Source organism: Otolemur garnettii, unplaced genomic scaffold, assembly GCF_000181295.1.
Source record: "Otolemur garnettii isolate 467f Iridium unplaced genomic scaffold, OtoGar3 scaffold00007, whole genome shotgun sequence".
Lineage (NCBI taxonomy): Eukaryota > Metazoa > Chordata > Mammalia > Primates > Galagidae > Otolemur > Otolemur garnettii.
The window spans coordinates 3,713,744-3,731,131 of record NW_003852402.1 but is presented as its reverse complement, the minus strand read 5'-3'; the positions used below and the strand labels follow the sequence as shown (position 1 = coordinate 3,731,131).

The 17,388-nt window shown below is 42.0% G+C and overlaps 1 protein-coding gene across 1 annotated transcript in view; it reads left to right on the top strand.

The window, feature by feature from the left end:
* The window catches only part of ATXN10 (ataxin 10), a 119,018-nt gene that overhangs the window by 14,836 nt on the left and 86,794 nt on the right, over window positions 1-17,388 (top strand). Inside the window, exons 2-3 of the mRNA XM_003783111.3 lie at window positions 3,511-3,702; window positions 9,818-9,900. Of these exons, the coding sequence (XP_003783159.1) occupies window positions 3,511-3,702; window positions 9,818-9,900 (275 nt within the window). The remainder of the gene's footprint in view (window positions 1-3,510; window positions 3,703-9,817; window positions 9,901-17,388) is intronic.

Genomic DNA, 17,388 nt, shown 5'->3' with positions numbered 1-17,388 from the left:
GCCCAGGGGTTTGAGGTTGCTGTGAGCTATGACAACACAGCATTCTACCAAGGGCGACAGAGTAAGACTCTGTCTCAAAAGAAAAAAAAAAGGAAATTTAAAGTACAGTTAATTTGCTGACAGCCTCTTCTCATCCTACGAGCTTATTCATTATATCATTTAATGAGGAAGAAAAAATTAGAAGGGCAGATGGCAAAGGACCAGATGGAAGAAATAATATTGGCTACTCTGTCACATGTGTAAGTGTATATTTCATAGCCATCTTAGTAGAAAAAAGAAGCATGGTTGAAGATTATTCAAGTTGTAGAGCTCTACCTTTATTTAACTGTAAGATTAAATAATGTCATCAAAACTTTAACAAGTCAGGGGTGCCTGTGGCTCAAGGAGTAGGGCACCGGTCCCATATGCTGAGGGTGGCAGGTTCAAACCCAGCCCCGGCCAAAAACTGCAAAACTTTATACAAGTGGGGCAAATAGAGGTAATTAGATTTGTTCTTTATCATAGAAATTGTGATCACTCTTGGCATTCTTCATAATGTTTTAAGCTTTGTTGTTAGTATATTGGTGACTGCAGTGTCTTTTCTTTTTTAATTAAATCATAACTGTGTACATTAATGCAATCATGGGGTACAATGTGATGGTTTTATATACAGTTTGAAATGTTTTCATCAAAATGGTTAACATAGCCTTCATAGCATTTTCTTAGTTATTGTGTTAAGACATTTATATTCTACACCTAGTAAATTTCACATGTTCCCTTATAAAATGCACCGTAGGTGTGGTCCCACCAATTATTCTCCCTCCACCCATCTTCCCCCCTCCCTCTTCCCTTTCCCCTTCTTCTTGGGCTATAATTGGGTTATAGCTTTCATATGAAAACTATAAATTGGTTTCATAGTAAGACTGAGTACATTGGATACTTTTTCTTCCATTCTTGAGATACTTTACTAAGAAGAATATGTTCCAACTCTATCCATGTAAACATAGAAGAGGTAACGTCTTCATCCTTTTTAAGGCTGCGTAATATTCCATGGTGTACACATACCACACTTTATTAATACATTCGTGGGTCGATGGGCACTTGGGCTTCTTCCATGACTTAGCAATTATGAATTGGGCTGCAGCAAACATTCTGGTACAGATATCTTCGTTATAATGTGATTTTTGGTCTTCTGGATATATACCTAGTTAGAGGAATTGTAGGATTGAATGGCAGGCCTATTTTTAGATCCCTCCAAACATCTTTCCAAAAGGAACATATTAGTTTGCATTTCCACCAGCAGTGTAGAAGTGTTTCTCTTTTCTCCACATCCACGCCAACATGTATGGTTTTGAGATTCTGTGATATGGGCTAATCTTAATGGAGTTAGATGATATCTCAGAGTAGTTTTGATTTGCATTTCTCTGATGATTAAGGATGATGAGCATTTTTTCATGTGTCTGTAGGCCATGCGCCTGCCTTCTTCAGAAAAGTTTCTCTTCAAGTCCCTTGCCCACCCTGAGATGGGATCACTTGTTCTTTTCTTGCTAATACGTTTGAGTTCTCTGTGGATTCTGGTTATTAAACCTTTGTTGGAGACATAACCTTCAAATATCTTCTCCCATTCTGAGGGCTGTCTGCTGGCTTTACTTATGTGTTCTTGGCTGTGCAGAAGCTTTTTAGTTTGATTATTATTTCTTTTCTTTTCTGTTTCTTTGCAGTTTTTGGCCTGAGTTGGGTTTGAACTCGCCACCTGCAGCATATGGGGCTGGCGCCTTACTCCTTTGAGCCACAGGCACCGCCCTGATTATTATTTCTTAAACCTGGCTCATGTGTGTAATCCTAGCACTCTGGGAGGCTGAGGCGGATGGGTTGCCTGAGCTAACAGGTTGGAGACCTCTTTGCTAAAAATAGCCGGGCATTGTGGCTGACACATACATTCTCAGTTACTTGAGAGGCTGAGACAAGAGAATAACTTGAGCCCAAGAGTTTGAGGCTATTGTGAGCTATGACACTACGGCACTCTACTGGGGACGAGAAAGTGAGACTCTGTCTCCCCCCAAAACCCAAAAAACAACAACAATTTGAATCCAATTGAACAACAGTTGAATCTCTCTGGCTGTTCCCTTCTTCCTAATTTCTTCCATTATCTTTTTTTCCTTAATTGTATTGTCTATTTTTGTTGTTGTTGTTGTTGTTATAATTGTCATTTTGGCAGGTGCAGGCGGGGTTTGAACCCACGAGCTCCGTTGTGTGTGGCTGGCACCCTAGCCGCTGAGCTACAGGCGCCAAGCCAGGATTCATATTGTTGTTAAAGATGGGTTTTAAATACTACTCTAGATGTACTAAAAGCCCAGAGGAGAACATAATAAGGAGTGTGATTTCCATCATCTATTCATGAGATAAACACACACTACTTGCTGTGCAAGAGGTCATGCTACTAAAGCTCAGGGTAGGGAATGTCTTCTCAGGGCCTGGGAAGGGAGACGTCCAGAGAGTTTTCCACACCCACGCAGCTCATTATCAGTAGTTCTGAATCAGTGTGCTGTTGCCTGCTGGTCTGCCTTAATCCAAGGATGAAGGCTAGGGACTATGGTTCCACAGTGAGAGCAAAAGGAGAAAATTCATACAGGTCAGAATCATCTGCGAGAATCTCTTAAATTGTCCAACATGGTGATTTTTCTTATAACATTAAAACAGATTGCTATGTCTGTAGGGGATTTGTGGAATGAGGAAGTTGGCATGCATTTAGATGTTATGTTGCACAAGGACGTTATCTTCAGGGCTCTGGAGTGATGGGCAGTGCAGACGGTGCTCCTGGCATGAGAGGCATGTGGAGATGGAGATGCCGCAGGCAACAGCCACAGGTTTCTTTCTTCCCAGGCGAACATTCTTGGTGGAAGAGCTGGTGCACTTTACGTTCTTCCTCCCTTTTCCCCTCCCTCCCTCGCATATGGATAGCTGAATATACAGAAGTTTAGTGTGAGTGTGGCTGGGTTCACTATGTCTGGAGGGTGGATGGCATCCTTGTCCTCCAGCGGTCCTTTGTGAATACTGTCCCTCATAATTGAACTTAGGAACATTCTGGGTGATAGCGGGCCAGATACTGGGTTCTGAATAGGGGCAGATCCATATTCCTGGTCACTTAAATTGGGCTTAAAGTACTCAGGCCCGAGTGTTGCAGTGGAGTGCTGTGGCCGTGCCAGGGATTGGCTGCGTGGTGCGGGCAATTACTTAACATTCTTTGTGATTCTCTCACCTCATATCCAAAATGGAGAGGACAGTGTTGGTTTCGTAAGGTTATTGCAGAGATTAAATGAGAATGCGTGAAAAGGGACACAAACAGTGCCTGGCACACAGTAAGAGCTCAATATATGTAGCTCTTTTATTTTGTGTTGTAAATTAAGGAGCTGGAACAGATGAGGCCAGTCCATCTCCCCACAAAAATAGGTAAAAACAGTTTCCTGAACAGGACATTTGGAAATTGGATTCTTTTGTTTTCTGGTTTATAACAATTTTATTCTTTTTCAGAGAAACAGCACCCAGGACTATCTTCCAAAGAGTCCTGGATATCTTGAAGAAATCTTCTCATGCTGTCGAGCTGGCCTGCAGAGATCCTTCCCAAGTGGAGAATCTGGCTACCAGTCTGCAGCTAATCACAGAGTGCTTCAGATGTCTGCGCAACGCCTGTATAGAGTGTTCTGTAAACCAGAATGCAATCAGGTAGTATTCCTGGGGAGTGTTCCCAGTAGTTACACGAAACTTTGATTCTGTTGTTTCCATGTTCATGCTGGTTCTTTCACATTGGTTTATCTGGTAGGAATTGTTCTGGCATGGTAGTATCACCTGCTGTTACTGCAAGATTGTCCTTAACATACATCCACAGGGAGGGTCTTCTACAGGCCTTAAGGTAAACAATGGGATGACATGTAATAGAATGTGTTGAACACTAGGGATTGCTTAGATTTCTTATTTGTGTTTATAACATCTTTTGAAGTATTTGGTTCTGTGCAGCGATTTGAATGTAGTTTTGATTCGTTTTCCCTGGATTCTGCCTACTTAAGTTCATATGCAGTTCTTGACCTCTCTTTTCTTGGTCATAAATATTTTGTTTTCTTTCAGTGATTTAATTCATTACCATTGTGTTTACTGTGAAACAAGAAGCATGCTTTGTAAATTTCTAAGATTGCCTCTCTTTCCCTAAGACTGTGTGAAGTTGCAAGGTCTGTTTCCACCTATTTTATAGTGTGTTCTTTGTAAAAGTAGCAGGCTCGGTGGCTCACGCCTGTCATCCTGCACTCTGGGAGGCGTAGGTAGATGGATTGCTTGAGCACGAGTGAGACCCCATCTCTAAAAAATAGCCGGGCATTGTGGCGGGTGCCTGTAGTCTCAGCTACACCCAGGAGTTTGAGGTTGCTGTGAGCTGTGACGCCATGGCACTCTTCCCTTGGGAGATTGAGTGAGAGAGACTCTGTCTCCCCCCCACCCCCCAAAAAAGAAAACCAAACAAAGAAAACCATGAGCAGGAGTTGTCCAGTGCTGTTCTCTGCTTTGACATGTTACTCTCTCCTCTCAGAACTGAGCATCTTTCCTCTTTGATTTTATGGAATCTGCTGTTTATTAAAATTTTTCACTTGAAACGAAGTCAGAAGCCACAAACAGGATGCTCACCTTTCTCTCCTGGACTTCAGTGTAGATAGACAGAGCCTCCAGGCCTCCCTGTCAGTGTGGTGATGGGTGACGTGGGGCTGACCCAGAAGCTACTGGAGGGACTCCCTTTGCCTAGATGCTGTTATACCTGAGGCTTTGATATGATTAATGAGATTTTTAAGATCAAAGGAGAGGGGGGAAATGCTAAAGTCCTTTAACCTCACTGCTAAACCAAGCCTGCCATCCATGTGCAGATAAATGGATGGAAACAATAATCATCTTGATAATAGTAGTCAACATTTTAAAACATAACTAGTTATATGCTAGATGCCTCTGGCCAGGAGGCTGGTTTTTTTTGTCCTTTTCCAGGTAGAGGGAAGCCTTAGCACAGACTGGTGACTGTGAGTGCGGCCACATCCTTGTACTTACTGGCCTTGCTGTGGGGAGTGGGCCTATGATGAGCCTGCCCTCAGCACTCGGCTGTGTCCCAAGTACTTGACTTGTAGCATCTTATTTAATCCTTAGAACAAATCCAAGAAATAGTGTGGTACTATTTTTCTGTTTTTACAAAAGAAGAAAAATAGATGACTCGGTGATTTCAATAACTTATCTAAAAGTCACTCATTGAGTAAGTGAGAGAAGACTGGGGACGCTCTTTCTGTCTCTAATCTTTGGACTCTAAAGCTGAAGCTCAGAAGTCGTCTCCCTGAGGGTCCTGAGCCCTGAATACCAGTCAAGTTGCAGACAGCCACTCCATTCCTTCTGTAGCCACGTGACCTTGGACACGTGACACATGCAAACTATAAACACTCAAACATTGCAGAGATAAGTACTACTGCAGGTCGAAGTTTGGTGGTCTTTTGACAGGGCTGTCAAAGCCAGGGCTATGCTATGTGCATGCAACTTAACAGTGGGCTGAAATGAAGATGAACGGTTAAGGGTATTAATTTATCTTCCTATTATCTTCTAGGATTATATTATTATTCACTGTTAATTTTCAAGGATATTCCAACCACTTAGGCTAACAGCTTCCACAAAGGAATTTTATGGTTAGAAATACAACCAAAATTCAAGTAAGGATTTTGTGGCCAGCCTTAACTAAAGCTAGTATTTTTGAGCCAGTTAAGTTTCAGATTGCAACCAACATGTATTTTTCTGGTGTTTTATTTTAATTCATTAAAGAGTTAGTCAAAAGGTACAATGCTGTTAAGGCCTGGATCTTTTTACCCCTGTTGTTGTACTTTGGGTGGACTGGATTTATTTTTGCCGAGGATATACAACATATGGAGTATACAGCACAGCAAACAGTCTGGCTCACCAGAAATTTCAAGAAGTGCTCAAAGAAATTGTTGGGAGCAGTCAGCTCTGCGTAGAAGTGTGACCCTGATGGCAGGGCTGCTGTACTTCCTTGTAAAGAGTCAGGTAATAGTTTAGACTTTGAACTCTGTCAGATTTCTCACCTCACCTACTGTGGTGTGGAACAGCTGTAGACAGTCTGTGAGTGGATGAAGGGACATGCTGTGTCCCACTAATGCTGCATGTAGGAACACCGGAGTTGGAATTTTATGATGTTTTTGCACGTCATGAAATTGCATTCTTTTGTTTTTTTCTCAACCATTAAATAAGTGAAAATCATTCTTAGCTTACTGGCCATGTGGAAGCAGGCAGCAGGCCGTTTGCCTGGTAGCCATTTATGTAGAAGCAAGAGCAGAGCAGAGGTGGATGACCCTTTTCTGGGGAAGGTATTGAGCTGCTTTTTTCACCTGTTTGATGCACGGGTGGAGAGGGAAGGAGCCATCTCTGACCACCTGGCTTTGGAGAAGGGAGAGAGCGCCCTAGCCTTGTGCATACCAAACTGACCGTTAAAACTGGGGCTTCACATAGGGGCTGGGATTTTTTTTTTGTATACTCCTTGTCTTCATTTCCACTTCTTAAACTAACATCAATCAGTCTTTGAACTTAACCCATCATCACACTAACTCTTGTTAGGATCCATTTCCTTGCTTTTTCTAGATGACAGAAGCTGCCTGCATTCACTGTTTTATGGCCCCATCCTTCATATTTATTTATTTATTTATTTATTTTAGAGACAGAGTCTTACTTTGTCTCCCTCAGTAGAGTGCTGCAGCGTCAGAGCTCACAGCAACCTCCAGCTCTTGGGCTTAGGTGATTCTCTTGCCTCAGTCTCCCAAGTAGCTGGTACAACAGATGCCTACCACAATGCCCGGCTTTTTTTTGGTTGCAGGTGTCATTGTTGTTTGGTGGGCCCAGGCTGGGTTCGAGCCCGCCAGCTCCAGTATATATGGCTGGCATCCTAGCTGCTGAGCTACAGGTGCCAAGCCTGGTTTTTCTCTTTTTGGTAGAGACAGGGTCTTGTTCTTACTCAGGCTGGTCTTAATTTTTTTATAGAGACTGTATCTTGCTGTTTTGCCTAGTCTAGTTTTGAACTCGTGCCCTCAAACAATCCTCCTGCCTCAGCTTCCCACAGTGCTGCGATTATAGGTATAAGCCATTGTGTCTGGCTCCTTTCCTCCCTCCTTGAAGCAACAGGATGGCAGCTAACAGTCTGTGTTTCTGACTCTGACTCTCCTATATCCCTCTCCTGAGGACCCATATGATTACATTAGCCCTACCTGCGTAACCCAGGATAACCTCCCTATCTCCAAGTCATTTATTTAATCATATCTAAAAGGTCTTTTGTGTTTCATGACATCAACCAAATCATAAAACGGAAACAGATGAATGAAAGAGATGCATAGGATGAAGTATGGTGTGTGTGCGGGGCGGGGGGTGTCAGCTCCATGGCCTTTCCGAGTATGCCATCCTTCGAGCACTTGGTGTTCCTCAGCCTGAGAGTTCTCTGGACCCCATTGTTTAGGCATTTTTATGGAGTCTCTTTAGCAGGCACGATTAATTAAATTATTGGCCACTGGTAATTGGACTCATTCTTATCACCTCTCTCTTCCCTTAAGATCAAGAGTGGGGCTGAAAGTTCCAATCCTTGAATCACATGGTTGATTCTTCTGGCAACCAGCCACCATCCTGGAGCTATGTAGAGACCCACTCTGAGTTACATCATTAGTATAAACTCAGATATAATCAAAGAGGGCTTATTATTAATGGCAAAACACGCACCTGTTGTTCTGGAGCTTCTAAGGGTTTTAGGGTCTGTGTCAGGAATCTGGGACAGAGACTAGATTCATGTTTCTGCCATATAAAATAATGTTTTCATGGGTTCCAGGGTTTAGGATGAAGGCATCATGAGAGGATCATTCTCTTGCCTACTCCTAAACAATCATGCCTTCCCACTTGCAAACACTTTGACTTCGTCCCACCTTTCCCCAACTTCTCAACCAATTATGGCGTCAACTCAAGTTCAGAATGTCTTGTAAGTCTCATCAGCTAAAACAGCCTAGATTTCATCATCTAAAATCATTTAAGTTGCATGTGTGAACCTTTCTTAGGGTCTGATCTATCTTGGGGCAAAATTTTTCTTCATCTGTGTTCCCGTGAAACTAGAAAACTAGTTACCTGTTCCCTGAATACAATAGACGTAGGATACAGTTGGATAGGCTTAGAATTACGGTTTTAGATGTTGCCCTTCAAAAGAGGAGAAAATGAAAGGAAAGAAGAACTGCTGGTCCTAAGCAGTTTCAAAATCTACTCGGGAAAAAGGTTTCAAAGCCTGGGAGTAATCCTTTATAGCTTGAGACTTTGCTCTCTGAGCCCTGGATTTACCCTCACAGATCCTTCCTTTTATTGAAAGGTAGCACGTGTTTATATCTAAGTATAATAGTTTTAGTGGTCTGTTTCTGGCCTGTGGAATTTTGAGAGTCTGATCATTTCATCCTTTCTCTGTGCATTTCATTTCAAGCTGGCAGTGCTTCTTCTGCTATAACATTCTTATGACCTAATGGGTCTCCCATGTATGTCATGGGGGTTTCACACCATTAGACAAGAGGGTCTGCTATGGAGCTTTCCTAGACAACCCCATCTCCACTTCTGGCTTGTGCTGAGGAGGCTGAGGGAATCCATGGATCACACACCTGATCTCTTCCAAAGAGCCCTTTGTGTGACTGAGTACTCTGACTTTTTGATCTATCTCAGGCACCAGCAAAAGATAGTGCAGCCCTACTCCTGCCTTTTTCTCCAGAGCAGCTTTCCTCGTAGTGAACCTCCTTGTTTTAGCATCTTTTGCGTCCTTTCCAGATAGGCCGAGAAGTTCCCAAATCATGAAGACCTGATGCCTTTTTAGTTTATTGTTCTTCCCTCAACTTATTTCTTCCCTTTTGCATTTTACTATAGGCAGCAAGAAGAAATCTGGTCTCACCTTTGTTTTGCTTGGAAATCTGCTCAGCTCAATACCAAGTTCACTGTTTACAAGTTTTGCTTTGTGCACCGCTGTAGGACACAATTCAGCTGATCTCTCACCTCCATGGGGCAAGAACTGCCTTTCCTCCAGTCTCTGATGACATGTCCCTTGTTTACTTCTGAGCCCTCACCTACCACCTGTTCAATGTCCATATTTCTACCAATAGCTTGTTCAAGGCAGTATGGGCTTTTTTGGTCCTGTTTTTCAAAATTAGTCCGGCTTCTATGCATTGCCAAATTCCAGAGGTACTTCTGCATTATTTGTTACAGCAGCCCCTGACTTTGGCTCCCCAAAGCTGTATTAGTCTCCTCCTGCTGCTGTGACAAATTACCAAAAATCTAGTGGTTTAAAACAACACACTTTTATTAGCTTACAATTCTAGAACTCAAAAGTCTGAAATGAGTGTGAATATGGCAGTGTTTCTCCTGGAGGCGCTAAGGAGAATGAGTTTTCCTGCCTTTTCTAGCTTCTGTGCCTGCATCTCTTGGCTCATGGCCTCTTCCCTCTGTGCTCTGACCCTCTCTGTTCCTTTTATAAAGATCCTTGTGATTGCATTGGACCCACCCACATGATCCAGGTTAATCATCCTGTCTCAAGATCCTCAGTTTAGTCTTGTCCATAAAGTCCCCTTTGCCTTGTAAGGTACTGATTGGCAGCCTGCGGGGATTAGGATGTAGACGTCGGTGGAGGGCTGCAGGCTGCCTACCGCAGGGTCTGTCAGCCTAGTCTGAGCACCACACAGTGGGTCTTCATTTGAAGTGAAGTTTTAAGGAAATGCTTTTGTCTGATTTTCTCTTTTTAAAAAACCTCATGCAGGAACCTGGACACCATTGGCGTTGCTGTTGATTTGGTTCTTCTGTTTCGTGAACTGCGAGTGGAACAAGAATCCCTGCTGACAGGTAACATGCCCTGTGATGCCCAGGTGACTAACGTCTTTGAAAGGGATTTAAAACCAATACTTTGTGTGTTCATTAGTTGAAGCACATGTTCTGTATGTAGTGAGATAAGGAAACTTGCGTAGTGAAATACTGAATGGTCATAAAAGAAGTTACAGCAACTTCCTTTCCTGTTATGGGCTGAACTTCCTTGCCCACAAGTTTGTACATTGAAGTCTGTCTTAGCCTATTCCAATTGCTATAACAAAATACCTTCGACCAGTAATTTACAGATAACAGAAACTTACTGCTCACAGTTCTGGGGCTGAAAAATCCAAGATTAAGGCACCAGCAGACTTGGTGTCTAGTGAGCACTCTCTGCTTCACAGGTATGCCTCTTGCTGAGTCCTCACATGGCAGAGGGCAGAGGGGCAGATAAGCTCTCTGGGGTCTCTTGTCAGGGCACTGATCCTGCTTACATGGGCTTCAGCCTCATGACCTTGTCCCCTCACAGAGGTCCTACCTCCTACTACCAACACTTTGGGGATTAGATCTCAACATAAAACTTTTGGAGGGACACACACATTCAGCAAAGTCGATCCCCAGGTCCCAGATTTGGAGGTAGGATCTTTAGAGAGTTGACTAAGGTAAAATGAGGATACATGATTGACGTCCTTATGAGGAGATGAGATTAGAACCCGTGACAACACGGGGACGGTGCTTCTGCTAGCCGGGAAGAGAGGCCTCAGAGGGAGCCAGCACTGCTGACACCCCTGTCTCGGACTTCTGGCCTCCAGACTGAGGGGAAAACAAACGTCTGTTATTTAAGCCACTCAGTCTGTGGTCCTTTCTGGTGGTGGCTTGAGCAGACAAATATACTGTCCTTCCATGTTTAATGGATGTGAGAAGCTCTATTTTAGGTTTCCTGTGTGATTCGAACAGTGACCGAAACAGGCTTTACCTGCAGGGAGCTCACGTCCCCGTAAGGGAAGCCAGATGTTAAATCTATTAAGTCATGTGTCTGGTGTGAGAGGAAGTGAGGTTAGCTCTGATTGTTTCTGCTGTTGAAATGAGATTAAGAGAAACACCAAGTTTCTCAGTGTGAAAAGCTGGAAGCTTTTCTAGATTTATTTGAATGTTTTTGGTCTTTGTACTTCTCCCTTGGACAGGGCTTGTTATTGTAACAAACTATAAAATTTTAATTTATGATATTTTTGTTTAAGGAATTGAAATACTTCATGGGTAAACTTAAGTCATTTGATGAGAAAAATTTTTTTTTTTGAGACAGAGTCTCAGTGTGTCCCCCTTGGGAGAGTGCCGTGCTCACAGCAACCTCCAATTCTTGGGCTTCAGTGATTCTCTTGTCTCAGCCTCCCAAGTCGCTGGGACTACAGGTGCCCACCACAATGCCCAGCTATTTTTTGTTACAGTTGCCGTTGTTGTTTAGCTGGCCCGGGCCAGGTTCGAACCCACCAGCCTTGGTGTAGGTGGCTGGCACTGTAACCACTGTGCTGTGGGCACTGAGCCAATGAGAAAATCTTAATGTAAATATTCAAGCTTTTAAATTAGATGTACTAGATAATAGGTTTAAAAATTTTGTATTGTAGTGAGGAATGATTTTACATATTTTTTTAATAAGTACTTCCTTTAAATGTGATTTTTCTAGCTGTATTTAAATTTAATATGATTTAACTTATAAGTTGTTTTCTATATAGTTCTGAGTGCCTATGCTTACTATATAATGCAGACCTTACTTTTGTTAATGGGCATGTGCCTGCTATTTATTCTTGGCAGGTAGATGAGAACTAGAGGTCGCAGTTCCTTTACAGACACAGGAACTGAAGCAAAGACTAAAGCAGGCTTAGTTAGTGTGTTTGAGGCGCTGTCTGGCTTAGTTTGATTCTGATTCTGTTCTATGATTTCTTAGCGTTTTCATTTCAAACTCAGTTTGCCAAAAAATTCTTGAGTCTTTGTATTTGATTTAGAAATCTTCTTGTAGGAAATGGTAGTTTAAAAAAAAATTATATCATCTAAGCATTTATACATAGAATATGTGTTTTAAGGTTTTTTGAGCAGCAGTAATTTAAAAAATATTCTCAAGAAATTGATAGGATGTAAGATTTAGTTGAGAAGTGTTTTTAAGATATTAACGTATTTAGGGTGGCGCCTGTGGCTCAGTGAGCAGGGTGCTGGCCCCATATACTGAGGGTGGTGGGTTCAAACCCAGCCCCGGTCAAACTGCAACAAAAAAATGGCTGGGCGTTGTGGTAGGCGCCTATAGTCCCACCTACTTGGGAGGCTGAGGCAAGAGAATCGCCTAAGCCTAGGAGCTGGAGGTTGCTATGAGCTGTGACGGCACAGCATTCTACCAAGGGCGACAAAGTAAAACTCTGTCTCTTAAAAAAAAAAATGTTACATAGTTAAAGGTATTTTTTAGCTCCATTTATAATTAAAGATCAACAACAAGAGTAGTACATGTTTTACCTTGTTGCATGGTACAGCAGCTATTTTTGAAGTCTGTGTGTGGTGTGGTAATTCAGTTAAGTGAGTTCAGAGTGTACTGCATTGTGTGATTGGTGACCCTGATGTAGAGACCAAGTGTCACTGCAGACGGTGTGGTGGGCAGAAGCAGGCATCTCTTTTAATGATGTGTTCCTAAAGAAAGACTCACAGGGGAAGTGCTGTGTGAACGGTGTGATTAAATGACTATTAGCGTGCAGCCACCCCCACCTCCTAAGCGCCACTCGCCCACTCAGATCTTTTCTCCTGAAATTATGCCCTTGCTCCCAGGCAGCCTCTGTTTTCCCTCTAGACTCCGTCATTTCCATCAGCATATAACATGCTCTCCTATTTCAGTCTTAAAATAGCTTCCCTGACTCTGTGTCCCCCTCAGCTTGTTAGCCCTTTTTTCTGCTCTCTTCCAGATTTGTTGAAAAGAATTACTGAGTTTTTATACTGTATTGTAAATGATTATTTTATCCTTTCTTCACAGAATAATTTTCACTGAAACAGGTGGGTGACCTAAGGAAGAACTTAGAGGAGCAGGTATCTGAAGTTGCTTTTGTGACCCAGTTTGTCATGGAGGTATAAATTGGTCATTTGGTTGGATGGCTTGGCCATTAGCGACACCCACTAGGCAGAGAGTAGTAGATCCTTGTAGACCTGCCTGTGGGCTGTGTAAGACTTCACAGTTTGGGTAGTCACAGTTGTAGCCATTAAATTTTTGTTTATGTAGGATTCCCATAATATAAAATTAACCATTTTAGAGCAAACAATAGGTGGCATTTAGCACATTCGCAGTTTTGTGCAACCACCACTTACTTAGTTTTTCATATTCATCACTCCGGAAGAACACCCTGTCCTGTGAAGCAGGTGCTGTTCCCCTTCCCTGTACCACCTGGCGACTACCGTTCTGTGTTTTGTCTGTGTGGATTCACCTCCCCTGGGTACTTGGTATCAGTGGAATCACAGAGTTCAGTGACCTTTGCTGTCTGGCTGCTTTCACTTAGTGTCATCTTTTTGAGGTTCATTCACACTGTATCATTTTCCTTTTTGTAGCTGAATAATCAGTTGTATGAATATGTCAAATTTTGTTCATTCATCCATCAGTTGGTAGACATTTGGCTTGTTTCCACCTTTTGGCTGTTAAGAATAATACTTCTGTGAATGTGTAGTGCGGGTGTGAGTACCTGTTTTCAGTTTTTTGGGGTATGTGCCTAGGAGTGGAATTGCTAGATCATATGGTGACTCTGTGCTTAACATTTAAGGAACTGCCAAACTGTTCTTGTAACAGCTGAACCAGTAGCATATGAATGTTTCAGGTTCTTCACATCTCACCTTTATTTGAGCTGTTTGTTTTTTTGTTGTTGAGTTTTAAGAGTTAGTTATATATTCTGCGTACTAGAGATCATGTTGAACCCACAGGTCAATTTGGGAGAGAATTTGCCATCTTGGTAGTATTGCGTCCATTTAATTTTCTCTCTCCTTTTAATAGGTCTTCCTTTTCAGTTTTGTCAGTTTAAAGTAGACATCTTATGTTTAGTGACAGATTTGGAAAGCTATTATTGAAGTAGGAAAATAGAAGTCATCTTTATCACTACTTTGCAAAAGGCAGAGAGTGAAATTATTGAGTTTTATTGGAATTCAGCAATGAAATTTGGATTCAATCCATTCAATTTGGATTTTTTTAAGTGGAACTTAAAAAAATTTTTTGTAGTGTATTAATTCAAACCTAATACAAATAATCTTTTTAAAAGTATTCTAGTTCCTAATAAAGTACCTGTGCTATCTTTTGACTCTTTTCTCTGTGAGAATCTTATTCTAGGTAGATTTTTAATAGGGTTTCTTTGCCAGTGTTTTGTTACCACTGTTGAGGTAAGAACTATAATTACATTGTCAAAATAATATTTAGAGTATTATTTTCAGGGAATAATTACAGTGGTGTGACGAATATATTATGCTCATCAAATTTTATGTAAACATAAGTATGAGTTATTTTAATTGAGTTATTGGTGTTGTTTTTGGCCTTTATTCTTGCCTAATTTGTAAAAATAGTTCTGGGATTTTTCTAGGGGTATTGTAACATTTGCAATATTTACATAAAGATCACTTGATAAGCTGTTTGGTGAAAGTAAACTGTCATTTGTAATTGTACAGTTTTCTTTTCTTGCGTCTAAGACATCTTTAAACCTTTTCCTTTCCAGAATTGTGTTCTGATTCAGATACTAATTTTTGGTTGCTGGATAAATTGTTGGGTAGGATGGTTTCCAGACCAACTTATTTTGTAGGCCTTTTTACGTGTAAAATTTAATTTACACAGATTTGAGTGTTAGTATTCTAAAATAGTCAGTAGAAATTTAAATGTCTAAATTAAGAATTATCTGGAGAAAAGATTAGTATTTTTCTATTATAAACAATACAAGTTCATTACAGACTCATTTTTATAAAGTCAGAAAACTAGAAAGAAGAAAGATAATCATTGTATGATGACAGTGTAAGGCAAACACTGAGTTTTGGGGGTCATTTTTTGGTATTTGTATACATGAATATGAATGTGTACTTAGAGTTTTGTATCTGACTTCTTTATTTTAGATTATAATATTAACTTAATTCAATTTTGAGGTTCTTAGATTATTATTTTCTTAGTATACTTTTAAGGTTTCAGTGTTTTGATTTTTGATTACGATTTTGTAGCTCTTTGAGCAACCAGTTGTGGAGTTGCTATGGACAAGCAAATAGGGCAGACACATCGCACGCCTTATCCTTTTTGATCCTTGTAACTACTCTGCCTTCGCGGTCCGGAGTCAGCAGCCTGACCTGGCACCAGGATTGCAAGGGAATGCTCAGATCCTGGGAGAGTGCCAGGAAAGAGGGCAGGAGCTCTGGGGCCACCTCTTCAGCCTAGCCTTTGTCTTGTTGGAGAGCAGAGACCTGGGAAGTTTAAGGGACTTCAGGAGCCTCCCCTGGAAGTGTCTTTTTCTTTGCTTCCTGGTGGGGATTCCTTTAATTGGGGCAAACGTGTACATTTCACTCTAGTCCCTTATTGCTTTTTAACTTCCCTTGATTAGACTTGACCCCAGTCCTGGGGGTCAAGAGCCACTTACAGGCTTTGGGACCTTGGGCAAGTACCTAACCCTTCTGAGCTTTGGTTTATTTAGTGTGAAATGGGGATAATGGTAATACTTGCCTCTTAAGGTTGTAATGGAGATTAGATGAGTTAATGCAGTTAGATCACAGTGTCTTCATGTAGTACACTCTCAACAAATGTCAGTTGTCACTTTCATTATTACAACCTGATTACTGGATTCTTGATGCTTTTTTTTTTTTTTTTGTTGTTTTTTTTTTTTTTTTTTTTTTTTTGTGGTTTTTGGCCAAGGCTGGGTTTGAACCCACCACCTCCGGCATATGGGGCTGGCACCCTACTCCTTGAGCCACAGGCGCCACCAACTTGGTGCTATTTTTGTGCTGACATTCAGTTCCTCAGGCAGTGTCTCACTCTGTTCCCACTCAGGACCTCTTCACATGCCTTTCCCTCTGAGTGGAGTGCTGCCCTGGCCCTGATGTGCTCTGCTGTAAAATTGTTAGCAGACAGTGGAGCCCATGTGGTGCAGCCGTGGTGCTGGAGCTCGGCCCCAGAGGGCTGACACTTCACCAGACATTGGCCTTCTAGTTATGGGGTACAGGGCAGGTGGACACTCAGGGATGGACGACTGTGTCTGTATGACACAAATTGCAAAAGTATTTTAAGTATTATGCCAGTTAGTGTCACTATACCCAGGTGAACTGGCTCAGTCCATGTGTTAGCGTTTGTCCTGTTGGCACTGTAGTTAGGTAGCCTGGTTGGAGTTTTAGCTGTACCATATATTGGTGGCTTGACCTAGAGTAATTTACTTAATTGCTGTGTGCTTCCATTTCCTCCCCTATAAAATGGAGATAATATCTGCTTTATTGTGAAAGTTAAACAGGTCCCCAAGCACTTAGAATGGCACATGTCACACATTAGTGATTGTTTATTAAATGTTAGGTAATGTCCTAGTTATTAGGCTAGTTTTTTAATCCCGGGCTTACCCTTATGTTCTTTCTTTTGTGATGCTGGGGCTCAGAGTTTGCAAACTTCTCCTTTGCTTACTGATAGGTTCAGCCAATAAAGCATGTTAGTGACTGGGAGGCAGGAGGGAAGTGGGGCCTGTTCCTCCCTGCCCCTGCCTCCCTGTTCCACTCGCAGCTTCTTGCCTTCACTCTGTTGTGGGTCCCAGCTCTCTAAGGCACTTCCTCTGAGCTTTGGAGCAGCTGGCAGTAGCTGGGCAGCTCCTTTGCATAGAGACCTGGGTTCCAACTCTGCAGAGCCCCTCTACACTTCCTGGAATCCCAGCACTTTGGTTTTCCAGGTGTGAGCCACCTGTATTAATGCAGTTAAATGTATTTAAGTATATTTTGATGTTTTTATAAGTGATCTCTTTGCTTGACTTCTTGCTTATCCTCTATGTACAGAAATATTGTTGTTTCTTTAATATTGACTTTGTGTCCAGCAACTTTTGTAAGCTCTCTTAAAAATTCAGACAACTTAGTATACATTTAAAAATATTTTCGGCATGTGTTATATCATTTTTTTTTTTTTTTTTAATTAAAGACAAGGTCTTACTTTGTTGTTGGGCTAGAGTGCAGAGGCCTCACCATAGCTTACTTCAGCCTTGAGCTCCTGGGCTCAAGCAGTCCTCCTGCCTCAGCCTTCTGAGTAGCTGGGACTATAGGCACATGCCATCATGGCCAGCTAATTTTTCTCCTCTTTGTAGGGACAGGGGTCTCACTCTTGCTCAGGCTGGTCTTGAACTCCTGAGCTCAAGCGGTCCTGCCTTGGCCTCCCAGAGTGTGGGGATTACAGGCGTGAGCCACTGCAGCAGGTTTTCCTCTGTACTTTTTTTTTTTTTTTTTTTTTTTGAGACGGAGCCTCAAGCTATCATCCCCCTGGGTAGAGTGCCATGGCATCACGCTCACAGCAACCTCCAACTCCTG